Genomic DNA, 22191 nt, shown 5'->3' with positions numbered 1-22191 from the left:
TCTTGAACATGAAAACAAACACGTCTGTGATTTATCATTAATTATAATACTAGTTTAAAAAAAACATTTATGAAATTAAACGACACATATTACATTTTTATACCAAATAGACCTGTAAGGCTACAACATAGTATGTTTTATCTGTTATGGGCGATTGGGTCGTATTTTTTTAATTTCCTCAGAACATGACTTAAAGCAGAAACTACATTTGTGTATGTAAATATAACCCCGGTATTTCAAACCTTGCATGTATACTGGTATATACCGTTGATTACAGGACAAAATATTTGCCGATATATATTTTAGCGTAATAGACAGACGGCATTGAATAACGATACACAGAACTATTATTATGTAACATGTGTTATGTCCTGTACCCAGACAATGAATTTAAATTTTAAGTAAATATTGCGTGACTAATGTTGTATGACAGAAGAAGTGAAGAACAGGGGAAACTGATATATTTTCCACGAATCTGAAACTTGGTTTTTAATCTTTTATTTGTACAATTGGCTTATTGTAAAGCAAACAGAAAGGAAAGGAGGTAAGTAAAACTCACTTTTTTGTCAAAAGTCAGGATTCATAATCTTGTCTTTGTAGTTTGATGACATGGCAATATTTGTTGTTATCTGATATTTTACAGAACAGTCACTAATTGTCATGTCTTATTTATGCGTGCCTATTTTTCTTAAATTGTCTGGTTATTGTTCCCGGACTACGTTCTTTGCTGTGTGTGCTTATTCTCTTTGTAAGGTCATTGACCTTTGATTGTGATCATATTGATTAACGTTCTAATCCTGGATTCCCTGATTTTTCTTCTTCTGAGGATACTTTTTCTTGAAATGACTGCACTCCTTCCTTTTAAGTATGGACATACAATGAAGTTAAGAAATACAAACATTTAGGAATGCCGAAAGTTTAGAGAAGGAATGTTGAAAGTAAGAATGTCATCCATATTCTATATCGTTTTCCAAAATATGCAACATGTAATTTCAAATATACCACTTCTACGATTCTCCTTTTGTTTCAAAATGGCCAAATATCTTTTTTTTTCTGTAGCTTGTCAACACTGTCAATCATACGTGCAAAGAATTGCATATATATAGTTTGAAATCGTTTTAGGATTTTAAAGTTTGAGACAATATTCATTCGATAAATGTATTTAAACTAATATGATATCATAATAAAAGAAAAACTCTCTGGTCTCCTTGGACGCGCATTTCTGAAATTAAAACATGGTTTTATACCTAAATGTTTTACTAAATAAATAATATATACGTAATGACAGTGAAAAATAAATATCAATATTTATTTAGAATATACAAAGATAGTATGTCCAGTTATTTCAGTGTATTGTTAAAACAATCACAGAGTATAATTTAAAGTCACAATCTTTTTCCAAATACAGGAAAAATTCTTCGACTTGGGTTGCGGCGGTAAAAAAATACCATCATAAAATATGTGGAATCTTCTTATCTGATCGATTAATATTTTACATAGATGGTTATTTAAAATAAGTACTATAAATTAAAAAAATATAAGTCACGTGAAAGTGAGAGAATATCAGTGAACAAAATACTTGTAAAGCCAAATAGACCACCCAACCCGCGAGTACCAAGTCATGCAACACACACAAAAAAAGTTAATACTACACACAGAAACACATGGTTGACACACACTTCCTTCTTCTTGGCTCGAAGAAAGTTGAGTCCTTTGAAGAGTAAGACTATTTCTTACAGAAGAGTAAGGATATTTCTTACAGAGTCTGTTTGTCATATAGGAACGAAAAACCCGGCAATTAGGGGTGCAGTATTAGTGCACATCGAGAAATAACGATTCAACAGGACGGCTTGCGAACTGAACGAACAAAATTGTCGTACAAGGAAATACTACTACAGAACCAATAATGAATGTTGACTTGTTTTCTTGATGGATTGAAACAACTGTATTTTTTATCATAGATATAAGATACCTTATCCGACAGAAAATAGACAAGGAAGAAATAAATTGTATGTTTGGTATTGTTACATGTATCACACAATATTAGTTTTTAAAATATGTATAAATAACTGACAAGGATCTGTTCATCCTAGTGACTTATTTGAACACTGAATACTTTATATGAATGAGTTGGAGCTATGATATATAACATGTAGGAGTAAATATACATAATCCTATGATGTTACTATACATTACTGTTGTTATGTACGCAATTGTTACTTTGTACTTAAAGACCTGCCTGTACAAGTGAACACATAATTATTTATATATAACAACTGACCAACGTGCAAACGATTGCAAGTCGTGATAAAAAAGTGTTTTGTGTCCACTTTCCTTCTTACAGAGAAAATTTGTATTTTATTTTAGTAATTTCATTATTGTCTTAATTTTTGCTTTTGTTTAAATGTATAATTTCAATAACAAAATTGACGATAAGCAATAGATATTTAAGGGAATGTGTTAAAAGTGTCGAAAAATTTTACCATCCAACGAACGGTCCAGTCTTAATTAAAAATCATCGTAGGGAAAGATAGGAGTTCTTGATACACAGACTTGAAACGCCCCGTGCAGGTCCGGGTGATAAAAGAATAGGCCTGTAGCAGCGCTAAGCTTGTCGTAAAAGGCAACTAAATAGTGCTCAGAACCCTAGCCGGGGGCTAGGGCGCTCTGCCCACAGAGCAACTGGGATATGTTATTATCGTACGTTAAAAAAAAACAAAAACAAAACAAAAACAATTTTTTTTTTAAAAATATTAAGAAAAATTATAATAAAAAAAAGATTAAAAACGATTTGTATATACAATGTGACTGGGATTAGCGACCGGAGTCCAACACAGAAATATAATTTTTTAGAGTTTGGCTCATAGCTAAAATTATTGATACTTTAATAAGATTTTGGATATATTGTGTCACTAGAAAGACACTCTACATTTACTCCATTGTCATATTATTTAAATTGGGTAGCGTGTAAAGTGTTAGAGAGTCATTTAGATACCGATTTTAAGTTTAAAGCATTGACATTTAAAGAGTATTGCACAAGTAGCAAATGCTGGTTTATATTGCAGACCCTTACCCTTAACTATCGAGTTAAAACTATTAAAGAAAGAATCGGTGACATTCAAATATAATGGTCACCTTCATCATGATTGTTTTTATTTTTAAAAAGCAAAAACAAGTAATAATAATGTAATACAAATCAAATATCAAATGCGCCTGTTTTTGTTCATCCAAAAAGAATTTACAGTACACTGATGTTTATTAGAGTGTAATCTTATCATATCATTTCATCAAATATGCAAGTTAAGTCGTCTTGATTACCTCTTTAAAAACATCATATTAGTTTTCTATTGTCAAATTTGAAAAAAAAAAACATATGAAAAGTATTTCGTTAGATTACCACGGCATGTGAAAGACAACGGATTGAATAATTTAAATATTTTACATTAAAATGATATTAAACGATGAAATGAATCTTACACATTGCCACACCTATTCGAAACTATGTTAAGTGTAAACTTACATTGTTGATACTATTCTCATCCACAAACGATTCTCCAATAGGATTTAAGGCTGAGAACAAAGCTTTGCTTTATGTATCAAATGACAAAGACACAAAAACCTTTGATCATTTGCCCAGCATTTTGAGGACCTGGTCACTGTGATATTTATGTATAATTTAACCAATCTTATATTATAACTGAATCTTAACAATAAAGTAATACCAGGCTTCAGTCTTAATTTAAAGAGCAATCAAGGGAACCAAGGTTATAGCGGTAATCAGTCAACGAATCGAAGTTGAATATTCATGAAAACATTTCCTATTGTCAAGTAATATTCGAGCATCCACGTAAAGGGGTTTTAGCTCCATGCTAATACGTTTTGCATGAAATTATTATCACTATGCAGAATTTTGTACCAGATGAGACCTCCATTGGGCAGCACAACAGGCATATTGCCCATTCTTGTGAAGCACTTAAGTCTTTCCCAGGTTTTTTTTTACCGTGTTTGGTTTGTTTTGTGTTTGCTTGTCATTTCAGTTGCCACTTTATGTGTTCTCAAACGCATTTTCCCAATGGTTGTATGAACTTTAAATTCACATCCTCATTTTATTCGATCTTCTGCATCTTCGATTTACCTTCCTGTTGATGGTTTAAATAAACTCGATAGCTTTAATTTGTTTTTATTCTAATGATCTGTAATTTAAACAAATATTGCAGTTGCATCATGTTAATGAAAGCCGTTTCCAGACTACAATGGAAGCCTGCAGTGGCAAAAGCTACAGTTTTGAGGGATTACAGTACCAACCAAACGTGTAATGAATAAACAGCTATGATCATAGTCAATGATATTTATTTATGTGAACGTTTAAAATTTGTTTTAAAGCTGTATGTCTCTTTTGGACTTGTGTTACCAAATAATTTTCATTTATAATGTGGAAAAGCAGTTCTATGTTTTTGTTTTTATTTTTTCAATCTTTAGTTATTCGTACGCCTTTGTGCGACTGCCTTTTTTCCACATAATACTTTTATTTATATATGAAATCACTATTACAGAAATATATGATTTGTGTTGCATATATCAATCTGATACAATATCTTTACAGCACTATATGGAAAGTTTGGAAAAACAATTCACAGTGTAGGTAAGCATTTGGATTTGATTGTTTTGTTTTTGCGAAAGTTAATTTAACTTTTTTATGATTATATTTGATAAAACCTGGTTAGTTGGTTTAAATGATGACATGTAATGAACCATGCTGAATATTATCTAATGACTCGTTGTTGAATGTATACGTACCTATTGAATATAAAGACGGGAAACTTGTTCATTTTCCAAACAAGTTTTCAAGAAATACAATTTCTTCACACTTTGTTGTAATTATAATACTTAAATCGAGTTTGATTTGATAAGGACAGTTCGTTCAACCAATGGAGAAGATGAAGAAAGTAATGATATTCATTAAAAATAACAGGTATGTTTGAATAAATATAATTAAAGCATAATCGGGAGCAATAGTTTCAATGAAGTTTGATTCATTGCCCTCTATCGGCTGTCATATAAACAATATACAACATGAATAAAAAAGCTTTATTCTATGCATTTGTTAAATATAGAGCATTGTATGAACATGAAAAAGCAACATTACTATTACAATGTAATACAGTAATTACAAATTCTAAACAAAATATCCTATCACCTCCACAATATCAAGTCTCTACCGTCTGGATGATTTTAATTGAAAGGTCCTTTATAAATAAATATATCAACATTTGTATACACACATATGATTTCGTAGGCCATTAATCAATTCTAGTTGGTTTGTATTGAAGGCAAAAACACATGTCCTTTACAATCCAAAGTTTGACTTATTTACATAAGGCCTATGTATTTGTTAATAGGTAATATGCAGTATTTTAAAATAAATTTCCTTTCACTAATAAATTATTAAATTGCTTTGAAAAAAAACTTAGCTTGTGGTTTTTTTAAAAAAAATTCCGATAACATTACACGATAAACAAGAACAAGAATTGTTTTGATTAGACACATTAAAAATAGTTTTCTAAAGTGTATTTTGTTATTTCGTGGACCACTGCAGTGGTCTTATGGTAGAATCCTCGCCTCGATTGCGGATGGTCGTGGGTTTAATTCTAGGCGAGTCACAAAAAAACTTTAAATATGCCTACAGCGGCCTGTTGCTTCTATGAGCTAGCACAATAAAGACCAAGCTCAGCGAGTCAAACTAGCACAAACCCGGATCTGTTTTATTAAATAATCGTACTCGTCCTAAAATACATGCAGTCATTGTCAACTAACCATTTCACTCTGATAGTATTCAAGCTGCGACAGCATTTTGCATAAAATTATTGTCAATAGGAAGATTTGTGTAAGAGGCAAGCAGCTCACGTAGAAACTATCAGAACAAAATTGTTTCTAAAGACTAAAATCATCGTTTCAAAAGTACTTCGGTCATTACGATGGCCTAGTTGATCGGCCTATTAGAATGATAAACCAATTACATTTGAAGAAGATATTGTCCTCTCCATAAGACGAGACCTCCATCCGTGGCACAACAGGACTCATTCTTCCAAGACCCGTGCAGGTCCGGGTGTCAAAAGAATAAGTTTGCAGCAGCGTTAAGCTTGTCGTAAAAGGCGACTAAATAGTGTTCAGAACCTTAGCCGGGGGCTAGGGCGCTCTGCCCACAGAGCAACTGGGTTCTGTGCCCCAGGTGGTGGAATGGGGTACCCCTGGCGTGTTTCGTGCTGGGGTTGTCAGGCTATAATACGGAAAACCTGACCGCAAACCATAGTGGTGCACCGTGTTGGGAAAGATGCCACGTTCCTTGCACGTTAAAAAAACCCTACTGTGGTATTCGATAGGAGTAGGAACCATAGGGCTCCGCCACAGGAGGCTAAATTGCCCAAATCCTACCCACCTCTCCCTATTTTCAGTGGCAATCAAAATTTGTTGACCACATTATCCTTGTGTCCCATCCCATTTTTCATTCCATCATCATTTCATGATCCACTTAATGTTCATCGTCTGAATATAGCTGCAATATTGCTGCTCGGGCGTTAAATCCCAACAAACAAACAAAACAAACATTCTTCCAAAGTACGTAAATCTTCGCCCGTTTTTTAGCCGGGGTCGGTTTATGTTCTGTGTTTATTGTTTTTTCTTACAACCGCTACTTTATATGTTCTCAAACGCATTTCCCTAATAAATGTATCCGCTTTGAATTCCTATATCCATTTCATAAGCCCTTCTGTATTTTCATTTTAATTATCTTTCTTGTCGATGGTTAAAAACAAACTCGCCCTCTTTAATTTTAACTTAACATGTATGTTGATTTATATAAAAATGTCCTTTCCAAATAACATTATCAATATTACATATATAATTTTGTGGACCATCACTTAATATATTTCATATACCACTAATATTCCAGAGGGAAAGTGGGAATATCAACTATCGGTACTGGATACCTTTTATACACCAGAGATATTCCAGGTAAAATTGAAACACTGAACAGAAACTTCGGTGAGAAAAGTTTCAATGATAAGCAGCGCTTTTAAAGGCGATTCAACATTTTTTTCCATCAGCGTTACACTTTTATTTGTGTTGTTTAATTATTAAAACTTTTGCTTTTTACGAAAAAGCTAATGTCAATCGCTTGGTATTCTTTCCTAAAGATATCTGCGATTTAAACAAAAATTGTGTATAAGATGGGCAAATGAATTGAAAAGTGCCAAAGCACATTCTGCTGCTTATGATATGAACGTTTTCTGAATTATGAAGAAAGAAGGGTTTAATACCACAGAAAGTCGGTAGTCTCAATAAACTATGTAATATCCAATATCTGTACAACAACAACCAATGTTTAATTCGAATGTAAGTGGCTAGAATTATGTATTTGTATATGAGGACTACTACCACTTTCGTCACAAAAGTTGGCGTTACTGTATCAAATATAAAATGTAAGCCATTCGATTGGTCGTTCATGACAAATTAAGTTTAAAAGGGGTAGATCCAATCTAAATCTGAGAAAAAAATATCTAAGCATTATTACATTTCTTGCCTATCATTTTAATCTTCTGCTCGAATGTCGAGGCTGTAGTTTTGGATTTAACCTTTTTTATAGTTAAGAATAAGAGACGTGAAGAGGATGTATCTAAACAAACTAGAATTTACTCTAAATATTGTTTTTATTTGGATGTACCCTCTCTCCTATTACTTTGAGGAATAAGAATTTATTTTCAAGAAACGTTTTACAGGAAATACCATATCTATACTAGTTTGAATGCGTTTTTTTTCCTCTCATTTTGTAAGCGCATTTTCTAAAAACCGTATAAACTTGTTTAACTGTAGAAATGGTTGATTACACAAAGACACAGTACGAAAAGTGGCGTAAGTACAAACGAAAGAAAAATGAAGTCACCTTTGTTAGTATGCTGATATCGATCTACTGTCACATTAAATAAGAATGTTTATCCTACCATAAATAACTTAAATTGAAGAATTTTTTCTGCATGTATATTTCAAGTATCTATTTAGAAGTTGTATAACAACAGAATTATTATCAATGCAATTGATGAATTTATCATCTTGCATTTATTATCTTGCATTTATCATTAGACCCTCAGTTATTCAAGTTTTATCAATATGTCAATATGTTCTAAAACATATTTTTTAAAACCAAATTCCATAGATTGAAAGAATATGTTCCTCATCAATCAGGGTTTGTTTGTCTATTATTATGTACTGTTTTCTTGAAAATGTAGTGTCAAAATGTAAGCTTCTGTAAACAATTTTTAAAAACTTACATTCTTCAAGAAATAAAAAAAAATAAGCACAGAGGTTAGATATTGTCTGATTTAAAATTATTTACGTCTTATTCCGTTTCTTAGGAACAAGTTGTGCATTGTAATAGAATGTGCCATGATACTTTCGCTTCTCATTTATACAAAAGAACAATAACTTTAGGATGGGCCATGATGTAAAGTGAATAAAGAAATTTAGTTATCGAATATGTTACTGTCAAATGTTCATGGTTAATAAAAAAAAACAATACTACAAATTTAAAATGAAAAGTGTTTGAAAATTATTGCTTTGTAAAATTGAAATATCAATTTTTTAAAAGAACGCAGAAATCGAATAGGAGTTGATGTAGCCCAAGGACTAGCATGGTCACATTATATTGGATATCTCCAGTATGTACTGAAAGGTAATGTGAAACATTCTTTTCATAAATGATGAAAATCGCCGTATTGCCCTATTTCGTTTATAACTCCATATCAAATAGTAATTGTATGTTTGTGTAAATCATATCCATTAGTTGACACTGGCTTATGTTCTCTGTGGTTCATATGACATTACTTTCTACGGTAAAAGAAAAACTTCGAAAGAAGTAAATGAAAAAAAAAGTTCTATTGTTTTGAGGTTTTCCCTTTTACTGCATTTGTTTACTTTGTGAACGTCTATCTACATAAACTAAATTAACTACCTCGAGGAAACCCTTAGTTTATATCCAATATTAGATAAATGCACATCTAAACCTACACTTTGAGATTCACATACCTTGTAAATAGATTCTATAGTGTAGCACAACAAAAACTTGGTACTTCCTTTAAGAGATTTGGATGTTTAAACTACCAATCTTCCATAAAATAAATGAAAGGAATTTTTAAACTGTGATCGCTAACCTACAATTCAATGTACTGATTCCCTGTTGTCAATAGATTGATTGATTGATTGTTGGGGTTTAATGCTGAGCAGCAATATTGCAGCTACATTCAGGCGATGAACATGAAATGAATAATAAAATGAACATGAAATGATGAAATGAAAAATGGGATGGTACACAAGGATAATGGGGTCGACAAATTTTGATTGCCACAGGAAATAGGGAGAGGTGGGTAAGGTAGGACAAATTAGCCTACTGTGGCGGAGTCCTGTGATTCCTACTCCGGTAGAATTCCACAGAAGGGTTCTTTAAAGTGCGAGGAACGTGGCATCTTTCCCAACAAGTTGCACCACTATGATTTGCGATCAGGTTTTCTGTATTATGGCCTGACGACCCCAGCATGGAACATGTCAGGGTTACCCCATCCACCACATGGGGCACAGAACCCAGTTGCTCTGTGGGCAGAGCGCCCTAGCGCCTTTAACGACAAGCTTAGTGCTGCTGCGGGCCTATTCTTTTAACACCGGGACCCACACGGGGTGGTGAAACGTAACAAGAACACCAGCGAATACCGGTAACTTAAATACAAAATGGGATCCGTGCAGGTCCGGGTATTAAAAGAATAGGCCTGCAGCAGCGCTAAGCTTGTCGTAAAAGGCGACTAAATAGTGCTCAGAAACCTAGCCGTGGGCTAGGCGCTCTGCCCACAGAGCAACTGGGATGTGTGCCCCAGGCGGTGGAATGGAGTACCCTGGCTTGTTACGTGCTGGGGTTGTCAGGCTATAATACGGAAAATCTGACCGTTAACCACAGTGGTGCACCGTGTTTGGAAAGATGTCACGTTCCTCGCACGTTAAAGAACCTTGCTGTGGTATTCGAAAGGAGTAGGAACCTTTGCGCTCCGCCACAGGAGTCTATATTGCCCGACCTTGCCCATCCCTCCTTTTTTCTAGTGGCAATCCAGTTTTTTAACCCTATTGTCCTTGTGTCCCATCCTTTTTTATCATCATTTCATGTTCATTTTATCATCAATTTCATGTTCATTGTCGGAATATAGCTGAAGTATTGCAGCTCGGACGTTAAAACCCAACAATCAATCAATCAATCATAAATACAAAATGGTACATACTTCCAGACATCACCAAAAGGGCTTCAATAAATGTAAACACACTTTTGAGTAAGCTCTGAAAAGCCCAGGAAACAAAAGTAATAAAATGATGAACATTCTTCAATATCGGTTTTACAAGCCATATAACGATTCAAAGATACATTAATGACCAACATCTTCTAACTGTAGACAGGCGCAAGCAATATTTAGTGTGGTTAAACAAGTTTTATAAAGCCTTAACCACCCCATTTAATGTAAGGTCAAAACTGAACCCAAACAAACAAACAAAAAACACACCATAAATTTCATTCAATGAACATCCATTTCTTCCAATGCAATACATGAACATATTACGTTTAGACAAAATTAGATATCCACTCAAAGAACTCTCACAGTAACTGAAAGCTAGTTCAGAACATATTTAAAAAATGACAATACCACCACAACTACCTGCATTAGAAACAGATATAACACAAATCAAAGTTTTGCAAGCATTTGTTAACTTCTGATTTTTCGTAGATTTAGATGAAGCGATAACAGGCAGTGAATGGTACAGGAAACTATCGAAAGACGAAAAGAAACGTGTACCATTTAAACTGTACCAATTACTGCCACGGAGTGGATTTGTTGATATTCCAATGAAGCCCGTTGATTATATATATTGTAAAAGTGAAATGAGAAACGGAAATATACGTCAAATGAAGATACCTGTGTATGAAATAACTGATGGGGAAAAGGTTTGTGTTACACTATTACCAAACTATTATGCTTTATGTTTGTTTGAACCCTTTAAAACATTTTAAGCTAGCAAATGAAAATCAAGGAAACTAGGATTCGAATTGGAATCAAACAAATTAAAAAGGGGTGAATAAATAAAAACATAACATTTGTTTAAAGAATAATGTTGCATGGAGCAAAAAAAGGCTTTTTAGTGCTCGGAAGTTGGATAAGATATTTTTCATACATAGTTAGTATTTGATTTACCTCTGTAATGGCTCGATGCATTTTTGTCATCAAAGTGAATTTCGTGATTTTTTAAACAGTAGACATTCTTGTTCTATTGTTGTTAGACAAGCTTGAATAATAAATTGCAAATAAACACTTTCTGCTCTTCATTTTATAACAAAGACTCTCATTGATTTTCTATGCTAAATATGCTAATATTTTATTATCGCAATAATTTTACATAAACACAAATATCATCTTGGAAAGTAGGAAATGATTGATTAAAAAGCATAATGGTAGTGGTTGAAACAAAACAAATTATAGTTTGATTCCGGAATACTTTTTTATGTTTTTTGTCAGTTTTCAATCTGGCATTAACTTGGTCATCTTCAAGGTTCAAATTGTTTATATTTTTGTTGAAAAATGAAAAATATTTTGAACGTAGACATTATTCAGGATGTATTAACAAATTTAATCAAAAGTAAGTGTTTACACTATATGTTTCTTTCACTAATTTGCTTATTTGCTCTGAAAAATGGTAGGCTTAGCAAAAAATCTGTCCAACTTGAAGAACACTGCATTGCACCAACAACATATACAAGAAAAAGAAACTTTATGCAAACCATAAAAAGGAGTTGAAAGTTATAACGTGAATACGGAAGCCACGGAAATGAAAACAGACAATACGCAAATCAGTAAACAAGTTCTGCACATCTTGTAGGTATTTGAAGAGTCATGATGATTAGTGTGAACATGCAAGCATTTGTCTTTTAAGTTTTTCATTTCCTTTTAAATAAAAAACAAAGAAGAAACACACTCCTGATGACTTTTGATTCTTTGTATTCAACCTTATATCACACATCAACCAACCTACTTTATATTGATATTTGTTTTCCTTTATTGTAGAAGTATTTTTGTCTATGTGAATGTCCGGCGACTCTCGAAACAATCAAACACATGAAAGACCTTGATGAATCGGGTTTATGTAAGAAGCTAAAAGATGGTTTCACAAGTGATGCAGTACTGGTACAGCTTATGAGATATTACCACGCAATGTATGCAATTCTTAGCAAATTTGGTTTTTCAGAAAAGGCCAAACTATTGCCTTTCAGTGGTAAGTGTATATATTTGAAATTTTAAATAGCTTGTCATGATTTATTTTAGAAATCTTTGAAACCTGAAAAGTAATTCATATAATAAAACACTAAGCTGCTTTATAACAAAAGCACAGCAATATCTAATGTATACACATCTTATATTTGAAGGGAATAAAGAAGATTTACGATCGACATTATTGGAAACAATCAGGGAAGACTTGCATGAGGTAATTAAAAAAAAGTAATAGACATACCGGCTTTAACCGTCCAGGTTACAACTTAAGTAGCTGTATTTGTAAGAATCATGCAAAATCTAAAAAAGTAAATGTGATACAACCCAAAAAAGGCTACATGTTTTATTTTTGTAATTAAGTTGTTTTATGGGTCTACACTATAAAATGTGTAATTATTCATTCAAATCTGCCTGCTCTTAGAGATAATCAATATTGAAAATCTATTAGATTCTGTTGTATTTGAGTGTCATTTACAGAGTTATCTCCCTTAATTTTGAAATCTACAGTGTATTCTATATAATTTTTATTTCCTAAGAACATGGGTTATATGAAAAACTGAATTTTAATTTCTGTTTACTATGGCAATTCAAACAAAATATTGAAAATAAAAATGTGTAGGCTTTTTACCATGAATTACATTTTGCATTTTGGTTTAGATTTTCGTTAAAAAGGCCCCATTTTTTAATTTCAAAAACTGAATATAAGCGTTTGTTGTATCTGAAAATTTGGGTAAATGAAATGTAGATATATATGTGATTATATAACCACTTAATCAAATATTGCTTAATCAATAGGGAATCATCTGCAATTCGAATGTTTGCTCTGAACTCCTTTTGTCTGAGAAATAAAGATATGGAACGTATACTTTTGAATGTCTAATTTCGCATTCACTGTAAGTTTCCATATTCTTATGTGCAATTTACAAAATGGTTCGATCTCCAAAATTTTTTCACAAAAAATGATTCGTTTCATTCAATATTTGTCCTGCTAAATTGCAAAAAGCATTTTCTGATAGAATAACTGTAAGCAAAGCTTACTTACGGATAACTCCACTCTATTCTCTAAAACATATTAGGTCAAAATATGAACATAGTCGGCCACTTTCTCACAAAAAGATGAGGATAAAAATAGAAAGAGATTCTGTTTAGTTACAATAAATTCCATTAAGTGATGGAAAATTGCGGATAAAGTATGGGGTAAATATATTCAGAAAAAACAAACTCCATGTTTTCTCGTAAAAAAAACACCATTTCGCTCTCAAAGCAGTGAGACCAAAATCTAAAATAGGGACACATTGGTAATATGTAATGAAGGATAAGTGGAAGTTTTATTGAATTATATTCGGTGATGTTGGAAGTGGGATGGATACCTAATTTTCAAATAGCTTTGCTATGGTCTCCCTATCACATTAAAATCAAAATATGAAATGGGAGATTCTTACCTGCAATAATATGAATAATCGTTTAAAAGATTATGTGATGTTATTTCATATAGTACTATTCAGTCTTGTTAGAAGAATTGCTGATAAGAGACCGTTCCTTTTTTTCTAAAAAGGCATATCCAATGTTTTCTTTTTGCATCAGCTGGGTACCAAATTGAGTTTTGCAGTTTTCAGATCGATAATTGTGTTATTCTCCATTATTCTATTTACACAGGTAAATATTGTCACAGCAAAGTTCATCTAAATTGAGCTTCGCGTGAACTTTATGTGAAATAAACGTGATTGCACTTAAAATTCACGAATTTAATTCACGACGAGGTTCCGTTCATGTGAATTTTACGTTAACTCTGCCACAAATCAAATTTGCTCAATTCAGGTGAAAACCATGTCAAGTTCATATGTTAAATCATTTTAATTTAGTTTGCATGTGTATTATACACACATATTACCTGCCGTAATACACCGAAGTAACACACGAGGATGACATGTCACCCTAGACATAGTCGAGGGTGATATATTTTCTGAGCTTGTCACACTTTTATCCACATGTGCTTAACTTTTAAGAAACTAAAGTGTAATTCAGATATGGTGAATGTTTAACTGATATGAAATTTACAAGTTTTGCAACATTTAAATAAATCAACAATAGTAAAATAACAAAAATAACCACTTCCACTATTTATTTTTCTAATTAAAGTAATCATAAATGAAAACAATTATACGCACAAGGAAAGGCTTTTCTGTTAAAGAAGAAAATCGCTATAAGGGTTAAATGTCAGGCGGAGTAAGAAAGGAATAGACCAACATAACACATAATGCTTATCCAATAGAAATTTGTAATTTTTGTGTGAAGTACAATATCAAAAATATAAAAAAAGGGTGATAGAGCAGTTTGTAACCCCGAGAAAATTGTTGTCACTCCGAGAAGTAGCCGATGGTGACAACGTATTTTCAAGGGTAACCAACATTCTTTCACCATCTAAGCAATGTGTTGTTAATTTTTTATTACACTGAATGTTCCTTTGTCTTTCTTTTTCAAATAAAATTCTATTTGGCATGTTTCTCTTTTCTTCATATGTATTTGTTTGTATTTACATGTATTTAAGACTTTAAACTCCACTGTAGATATTAACATCCCCTTTTGTGACTTAAATCTAATGAACAACTTAAAAACCAAAAATAAAATATGGATATTTAATAACAATGACATATTTCTCATTTGAACACTTTTTTTTTATTTGACAATATAGTTATAAATATTTGGATATAGATTTATAGTAGCTTTGGCATTATGACTACAAAAAATACACGCCTGCTGCATTTCATTTATTGAACGATGTAATATCAGTTATGTCACCCTCTAAGACATGTGATAGAGCAAAATATTAACCTCATCAAAATTCAGCAAATTAACACGAATTATGATAAGCTATTCTGTAAGATGTCCTGAATCGGAATCATTCAGGACGTTAAGGTTAATGTATCTTGACAAAGGAGTTTTGATTAGATGTCATTTTTTATAATGAGGTTACATGGCATTTTTCTGGCAAGTCTTTGTTTAATTTTGATTAACCAGGCTTTTGGTGCATCAGCCCTTTAAGATAGATATTTGCAAATGTAGAGACAGGTGTTATACATGTAACTCCCTCCGCCCCGTGTGGGTCCGGGTGTCAAAAGAATAGGCCCGCAACAGCGCTAAGTTTGTCGTAAAAGGCGACTAAATAGTGCTCAGAACCCTGGCCGGGGGGGGGGTGGGGGGCTAGGGCACTCTGCCCACAGAGCAATTGGGTTGTGTGCCCCAGGTGTTTGAATGGGGTAACCCTGGCATGTTGAATGCTGGGGTCATCAGGCTAAAATACGGAACACCTGACCGCAAACCATAGTGGTGCTACGTGTTTGGAAATTTCCTCGCACGTTAAAAACCCTTCTGTGGTATTCTCGCGGAGTAGGAACGAAAGGGCTCCGCAACAAAGGCTAAATTGCCCTACCTTACCCACCTCTCCTTATTTCCAGTGGCAATCAAAATTTGTCGATCCCATTATTCTTGTGTCCCATCCTATATTTGATTTCATCATCATTTCATGTTCATTTTCTCATCCATTTCATGTTCATCGCCTGAATGTTGCTGAAATATTGCTGCTCGGGCGTTAAACTCCAACAATCAATCAGTCAGTGTAACTCCCACCATTGATGGGAGTACTGCAACTCTCGTCTAACGTCTGTGTTATGTTCACAAACACGGATATGACGCCATGTGTGACCTTTTGGTGGATTAGTAGTAATATATCTATGTGATTATGGTGAGAAGTGGAATGCATAAAAGAAACATATTTGCTTTATATCTATAGGGTATCTGGCAATCTCGTTCAAACTTGCAAGAGAAATTACTTTATCCCGCCGAAAAAAGAGGTAGTGAATACAGTTACAGTGTGTATGTTACTTTTTCTGATGGGAAACAGAGAAATAAGGATGACATCCAAAAGTGCGAACAAGCCCTCCAAAAGGCAGATATAAGCTGTCTTTCAGAAGAAACATGTCTGGGCTCATCGTGGGAAGAAAGACTTCAGTATGCTGCAACTCAGTGCCGCTTTATCGTTTTTATTCAGCCTGAAAAGGCAAACAAGGATAGACTTATTTCAACAAATGTTGAACCAACTTTGAGCCCAATAATTGCAAACCGGAAAGTCCAATCTATTGTTGTAGTTCGTGACAAGTCTAATGCAAAAGTACATATCCCCGAATCTCTGCGTTGGGTTTCTTGTCTTGCATTTGATGACAAAGAGGAATATGCTAATACCCTAGCAGACCTCATCAATGGTATGTCTATATGATTATTTTTTTAAGTTTAGCCTACCTTATTAATGTGTGCATTTGTTACCAACTTGCGTTCTTCGTTGTCGTTTGTCGTAAAAAAACAAACTATAAACATAAAATTATACATGTAAACTTAATATTTTTCAGCAACTTGGCGGGATTTCTAGAAAAAGCAGCAGACACAGTCCGGGTTGCTCATTTTCTTTTGTTTCTTTTACGTGCTATTATGGTTACTTTATGTATTTGTTGTGTATGTCTATTTTCCCTGTCTAAATTTTATACTTGGAATACATTCTTAGGAGTACTGCTCGATTTTGATTCCCTTGATTTTTCTTTTTAAAAAGTTGAATAAAAAGTATTTGTATTGAGCCAATCTACATTCCTGAATAGTTTCAGCCGGTCGATACCACTTATATGGCATAGCATTTGTGTGTTAATTCCCACTGTCATCAGTATTCAGTTATTTTAAAACTTATCATTCTATTTCACATGAACATTATTTTTATTACGATTGTAGGAAAAGTCAACGATGACAATATATTCAAGACTTACTTCAATATTGATCACTTGTTGTATGGATGGGCTTGGGGTTATACTGCTAATTATTTGAACAAGATATTACCAGGTTTGCCATCGTGTGTGTGTTTTCCTTTATTGACAAAAACATCATAGTGATGTTACTTGAGTTAGACATTGTCCCAAATTAACTAACATTGTGTTTTATTAATTTATTTTACATATCACTTACTTACCAATTTAAGTTTTAGTTTATGGTTCGTGTCTTAGGACTTCAAACATTATTTTCATTTAAAGCTGCATCAGCTGACAAATTTGTTCAGTTTTGATTCTACTGATTGTTGCTGATTCTATGAAATAAGTTTGTAGTAATGCAATTGAAGCAATAAATGTCGATAATACCTACAGAATATTGTGAAAACAACGGTTTTTTTTAATCAGAGAAGATCGATAGCGCTGATCTTATTATTTTTCGCCATTACTTCCGAAGATTGCCGACAGGACATTCACTTGGGTTTAAAATATTTTAACCTTGGTAAAACAACAACAACAATAACAAATACACGTAAGCACGTGTCTTGTTTTCATTTCATTTCATCTATTATGATTAGTTTTCAAATAAATAATGACCATATTTGAGCCACATTATATCACAATATGTAAATTTCAAAAGGATCCTTGCGTTATATTCGAACTTTTTTCTTTTACGGCTTAAGTCCGTCGGTCTTCCTTGCCGTTGAATAACCACTTTCACTTTGCAATCAGAGTTGTTATTAAAGAAGCGACCCTTACAGCACATGCGCGGATTTAGGTCACCAGAAGTCACATGAATACGAATTTATTTGGTCGATTTTTTTGTCTTGCAGGACAATAAATACATAGACACCTATTTCATTTATTTAATGCATTTTATTTGTGAATATCAAATGAAATTATACATGAAAAGTACATTTTAGTAGAAATAATTCAAAGTTAAGGTATATTTCAACAGAAATAAAATTTTGCGAAAATGACAGCTAATGCAGCTTTATCACAATATGATATTTATAATAATTATATCAGTTTGCAACTTAGAACTGTCTGATGCTTTCACAATTTGTAGTAAAACAATACATGATGAATATTGTTCTTGAACTTGTATCATCACATTGACTGATACTTGTTTTTTTTTATTTTAGGTGCTCTAAATGAACTGTCGGTCAATTATCAGCATGCAACTCAGAGTAAACTTGAAGTACTCTACCTTGTTTTTCCATTGAGTGGAAGAACGTTTCCTCGACTAGAGGATGAAAATAAAATTACAGTCAACAAAGAAAAAAGCTCAAATTTCGACCTAAAAGGTCGAAAATACAATTTGACTACCTACCAATTGGAGGTACGGTCTTCATATGACCCTCTTTTCTCAATTCGAGGAAAGGATGTTGTAATAAAAAATGCATACAATCAAAGTCATAGAGTAAAACTTACCAATGGTTACAGAACACGTGCTATAGATATGTTTGCTTTGACACGTGTTTACAATTGTTTGAAGCTTCGTCACATGACTTTCATGCTCACTGACATTTTATATTCCTTTTAATTATCTATGTACTAAGTCCTCATTTTTAAAATTGTATTTTTTTGTATGTTAGCATGCACCTTTTTTATGTGTTTAATGCAAAGCCATAACATGCTGTTTATCAGTAATAAAATTGTGAAACTTTTTCCCTTTTTGTAGAAACCAGTTAAATACTTTGCTGGGCAATATGTTAGTCCCGTATCATATTTGTCGGACTTGAAAGAAGTACTCAATTTAACAGATGAACAAATTCCGTCGAAAGTCCAAGCCCTAAAGATTACTATAGAGCTCATAATGAAAAGTTGTCTTAGAAGTAAAGAAAAGTATTGTCGCTTCATCGAATTTGATGGTAAAATGAATTTGACTGATACATTTTTACATATTTATTTCCTTTAATTTTCAAAGGCAACACTATTTGTCAAATATTCTGATTAACTCGGAAAGAATCAGTAACTAACATTATCATTGTTGTCTTTTTACTGTTTTGTTTTAATATGATAATTCGAAAGCTTGCTCAAATTGTATAAAGATCCTTTGCTTATAATATGAAATATACCTGAAGGCAACAGTTACATTATTTATCATTGTTAGTTTACACGTATTCTATGTATATATTCGTACAACATTTCAATAAGCTGTAAATCATTTCAATTCAATGTATTCATTGACAATATTTATTCTTCAGATTTAAAGACGAATGGAAAGCTGAAGAAATCATTATCGGAGGTCCTACATGAAAAAGTGGAAATTTAAATAGCAGATTCCTGTTCTAAATTTTCAAGTAAACAAAATCAACAAGCTCGAGGAGAACTAGACATTCCACTTTAAGTAACTTACAATGAAGTCAAGCTAATAAAAATGTTTCAGGTGAAAAATGTCAAGTGTAAGAATCGTTAGGAATAGTAGTTACCTTTCTTTGTGTACCATATCTACTGGCCATTAGTAAATAAATATTAATCCATGTGCTTTTGGTCTTTTTAAGCGTGCTATGTGATAATATAACGAGAATGGAAATGGTGAATATGTCGAATATGTCAAAGAGCCAACAATCCCACCAGGATGAACAATGTTAGCCCAAGGCCACCCATACACATTTTCAGACCTTTCTATATATATATATATATATATATATATATAATGTGGTCAATACTACAATATGTATGCACACATAAAAACATTTTGCATAAGGGTCAATAAAAAAATTCTTATGATATTAAGATAATGTCAGCTGAACATAAGGCTGAACTAGTGTTTTCTCCTCGTTATACCACAGAACGATTTCTATATATAAATTTTCAGTCAACAAATGACCTTCATCAGTGCCTTAAATAAACTGACTGACGTGTATGAAAGTAAATGGTCTGTGAACACAACTCACTACTTAAGCAGGTGAATATCTGTGACCTAAACAATTTTATTGACAGTTACCGAAGATCTTGAACATAGTGTTATAGACACATGTCGTGTGTTGATCCTGATCACTGAACTATAAAACTAAAAATATTTACAAACACTGTAATAAGAAACTATAAAATAGAAAGAACTCAATGTTTTTTGTTAATTCCGTGTGGGTGTAAAACACGGAGTTCTTTTATCCAAAATCCCTCCCGCTTCACTCTATGTAGATCGCTCCAGACCGTGTTTTGTTCCACGATGAAGATTTTCATTTTGTTGAAATCATCGAGGCAGTGGTTTGGTAATCTGAAGTGTTGACTCACTGGGAGTAAAGGCTTTTTTGTTAGATTGCTGCTGTATACAATCCTTTAGACATATATTTTTTTTGTTTGTGCTGCATCGTCATGACTCGACGATCCGATACCCATTCAGTTTGCTGGTTGGCAGATTCCTTTAGACTTTATGTGTGTGTGTGTGTGTGTGTGTGTGTGTGTGCATATTGAATATGATCTTCAATTTAAAAAAAAAATATTCAAGAGGTGGCATAGTACATTGGTAACAGAGACTATCTATTGTTGGTAATTCACCAGTTTAATTTCCGAGATGTCTTTGTAAAATTACACAAAAAGCATACGGAAGTTGTAAGCACGGTGTAGCTACATTTTTATGTGACACTAACTACAAAGTTATACACGTGTATTACAAAAATATAATAAAAACAGACATTTTTCTAAAAAGTTATTTGCATACATTTACATAAACAATGAGTTCCTAAGTTGTTATTTATGAATGTAGCTCTGTCTATAAAGGTACCATGCTCATTGCTTCTATTTTCTGATTAGTGCACATATAAAGAAGTTGGATGTATTAATATACTGTTCTCAAACACAAGCTATCAATTCTATGAACCATTTATGACTTGTCATCCAGCAGTGCTAAATTACTTTTGTAAATATCATGACAGTATTTGATATCAGAACAATAAATCCCTAATTGAAGCCATCTTTAGGAGAATGAAATCGAACAATTGACGTCAAGCCTTTGTAATTAGATTCTTACACTCGTATTGTCAGTCCATTGAATCTTTATTGGTTTATAATACTGCTAAATCTTCCAAAGTGTTATAAATGCAGCCATTTGAACAGCATCTTATATCAACATTTGTTTTTATTGATTACAAGTAAAAAATATATTGATTGTATTTAGTTATCTTTGTAAAAAGATAGTGATTTTTGTAAGATACCAAATAATAACTTTTAAATCTTAATAGTGTTAGCTTCTTGGAAAATATACATCATGCCGTTCGTCCACAAGCGTTCTTTACATTACAAAAATATACATCATGCCGTTCGTCCACAAGCGTTCTTTACATTACAAAAATGTCATTATCTTTCAATTCATCAATTTTTGTCTTGCAAAATTGTTACAAGAAATAATCAGAATGTTTTATGACTACGTTTACACCAGCAAAATAGAATTACAATATAGTGTCATTGACCATAGGCTTCATTTGTTCCTTGAACTAAATCGAAAATCTTAATTACAACATAGTATAAGATATTATATCAAATCAAACAGAAAAGTGACCATTTTCTGTTAATATCATTGCAACAACAACCGGTTCCATTTGGAATGGTTCCAACCTACTAGGTTTATAGCTAATTTTGAACTGTTTTTCTTATTAAAACAATATTTATACCTGTTATCAAGGATTCTCGCGTTTCACATTTGACTATTTTTTCAAATTTGACTGATCACCTTTGAAGGTACTATACCAATAAAATGGGTTCATCTGTAACTTAAAGACATACTCTTTGGAAAATACGATTTACAACAAACTGTCGTAAAATCTTATCTCACTTTATTGCAATTTTTGGCAATAAAGTTTTTTTCCTAACGTGCTACAAACGTACTGAAAGTTGGCATGTGGGTGTAATTCATTTATGTTCATAAAATCTTGTAACAGTATCCATGTATCACAATTATTTGTAACAGTTACCCAAAAAGGTTCATGAAATATACAATAAAAACAATCAGAAAATCTAACTCACATTTTTTTAGAATCATTAGTAGGCAATATAACGATTTCACAAAAAGACAAAAAAAAAACATTTATTAT

General features: G+C 32.7%; 1 protein-coding gene across 5 annotated transcripts; it reads left to right on the top strand.

Moving 5' to 3' along the window:
• The first annotated feature begins 216 nt into the window (after positions 1 to 216).
• LOC148622617 (uncharacterized) lies at positions 217 to 19640 on the top strand. Of its 5 annotated transcripts, none has more exons than XM_088572554.1 (15): positions 217 to 544; positions 4218 to 4312; positions 4604 to 4642; positions 4912 to 4972; positions 6950 to 7011; positions 7870 to 7908; positions 8642 to 8725; positions 10812 to 11029; positions 12144 to 12351; positions 12503 to 12561; positions 16138 to 16606; positions 17121 to 17240; positions 18298 to 18494; positions 18837 to 19026; positions 19363 to 19640. In XM_088572554.1, exons 2-15 carry the CDS (start codon positions 4225 to 4227, stop codon positions 19428 to 19430), a joined length of 1902 nt encoding a protein of 633 aa, XP_088428680.1. In that variant the 5' UTR covers positions 217 to 544; positions 4218 to 4224; the 3' UTR covers positions 19431 to 19640. The 5 variants fall into 5 exon arrangements, with proteins under 5 accessions (XP_088428680.1, XP_088428683.1, XP_088428681.1 ...); XM_088572557.1 differs by having other exon boundaries at positions 223 to 544; positions 17121 to 17228; XM_088572555.1 differs by lacking the exon at positions 217 to 544 and adding an exon at positions 639 to 938.
• The last annotated feature ends 2551 nt before the right edge of the window (positions 19641 to 22191 follow it).

The sequence above is a fragment of the Perna viridis genome, chromosome 3 (genome assembly GCF_037379345.1).
Source record: "Perna viridis isolate PV_CMFRI_1.1 ecotype Kerala chromosome 3, ASM3737934v1, whole genome shotgun sequence".
Taxonomy (NCBI): domain Eukaryota; kingdom Metazoa; phylum Mollusca; class Bivalvia; order Mytilida; family Mytilidae; genus Perna; species Perna viridis.
The sequence above is the reverse complement of the archived record's forward strand: the minus strand, read 5'-3'. Positions and strand labels throughout refer to the sequence as shown.

Coding starts and splice junctions, on each gene's coding strand:
- LOC148622617 (XM_088572554.1), top strand. CDS start 4,225: ATGTTAATGAAAGCCGTTTCCAGACTACAATGGAAGCCTGCAGTGGCA. Junction 4,973..6,949: donor ATATTCATTAAAAATAACAG/GTATGTTTGAAT, acceptor CTAATATTCCAG/AGGGAAAGTGGGAATATCAA. Junction 11,030..12,143: donor AAATAACTGATGGGGAAAAG/GTTTGTGTTACA, acceptor CCTTTATTGTAG/AAGTATTTTTGTCTATGTGA.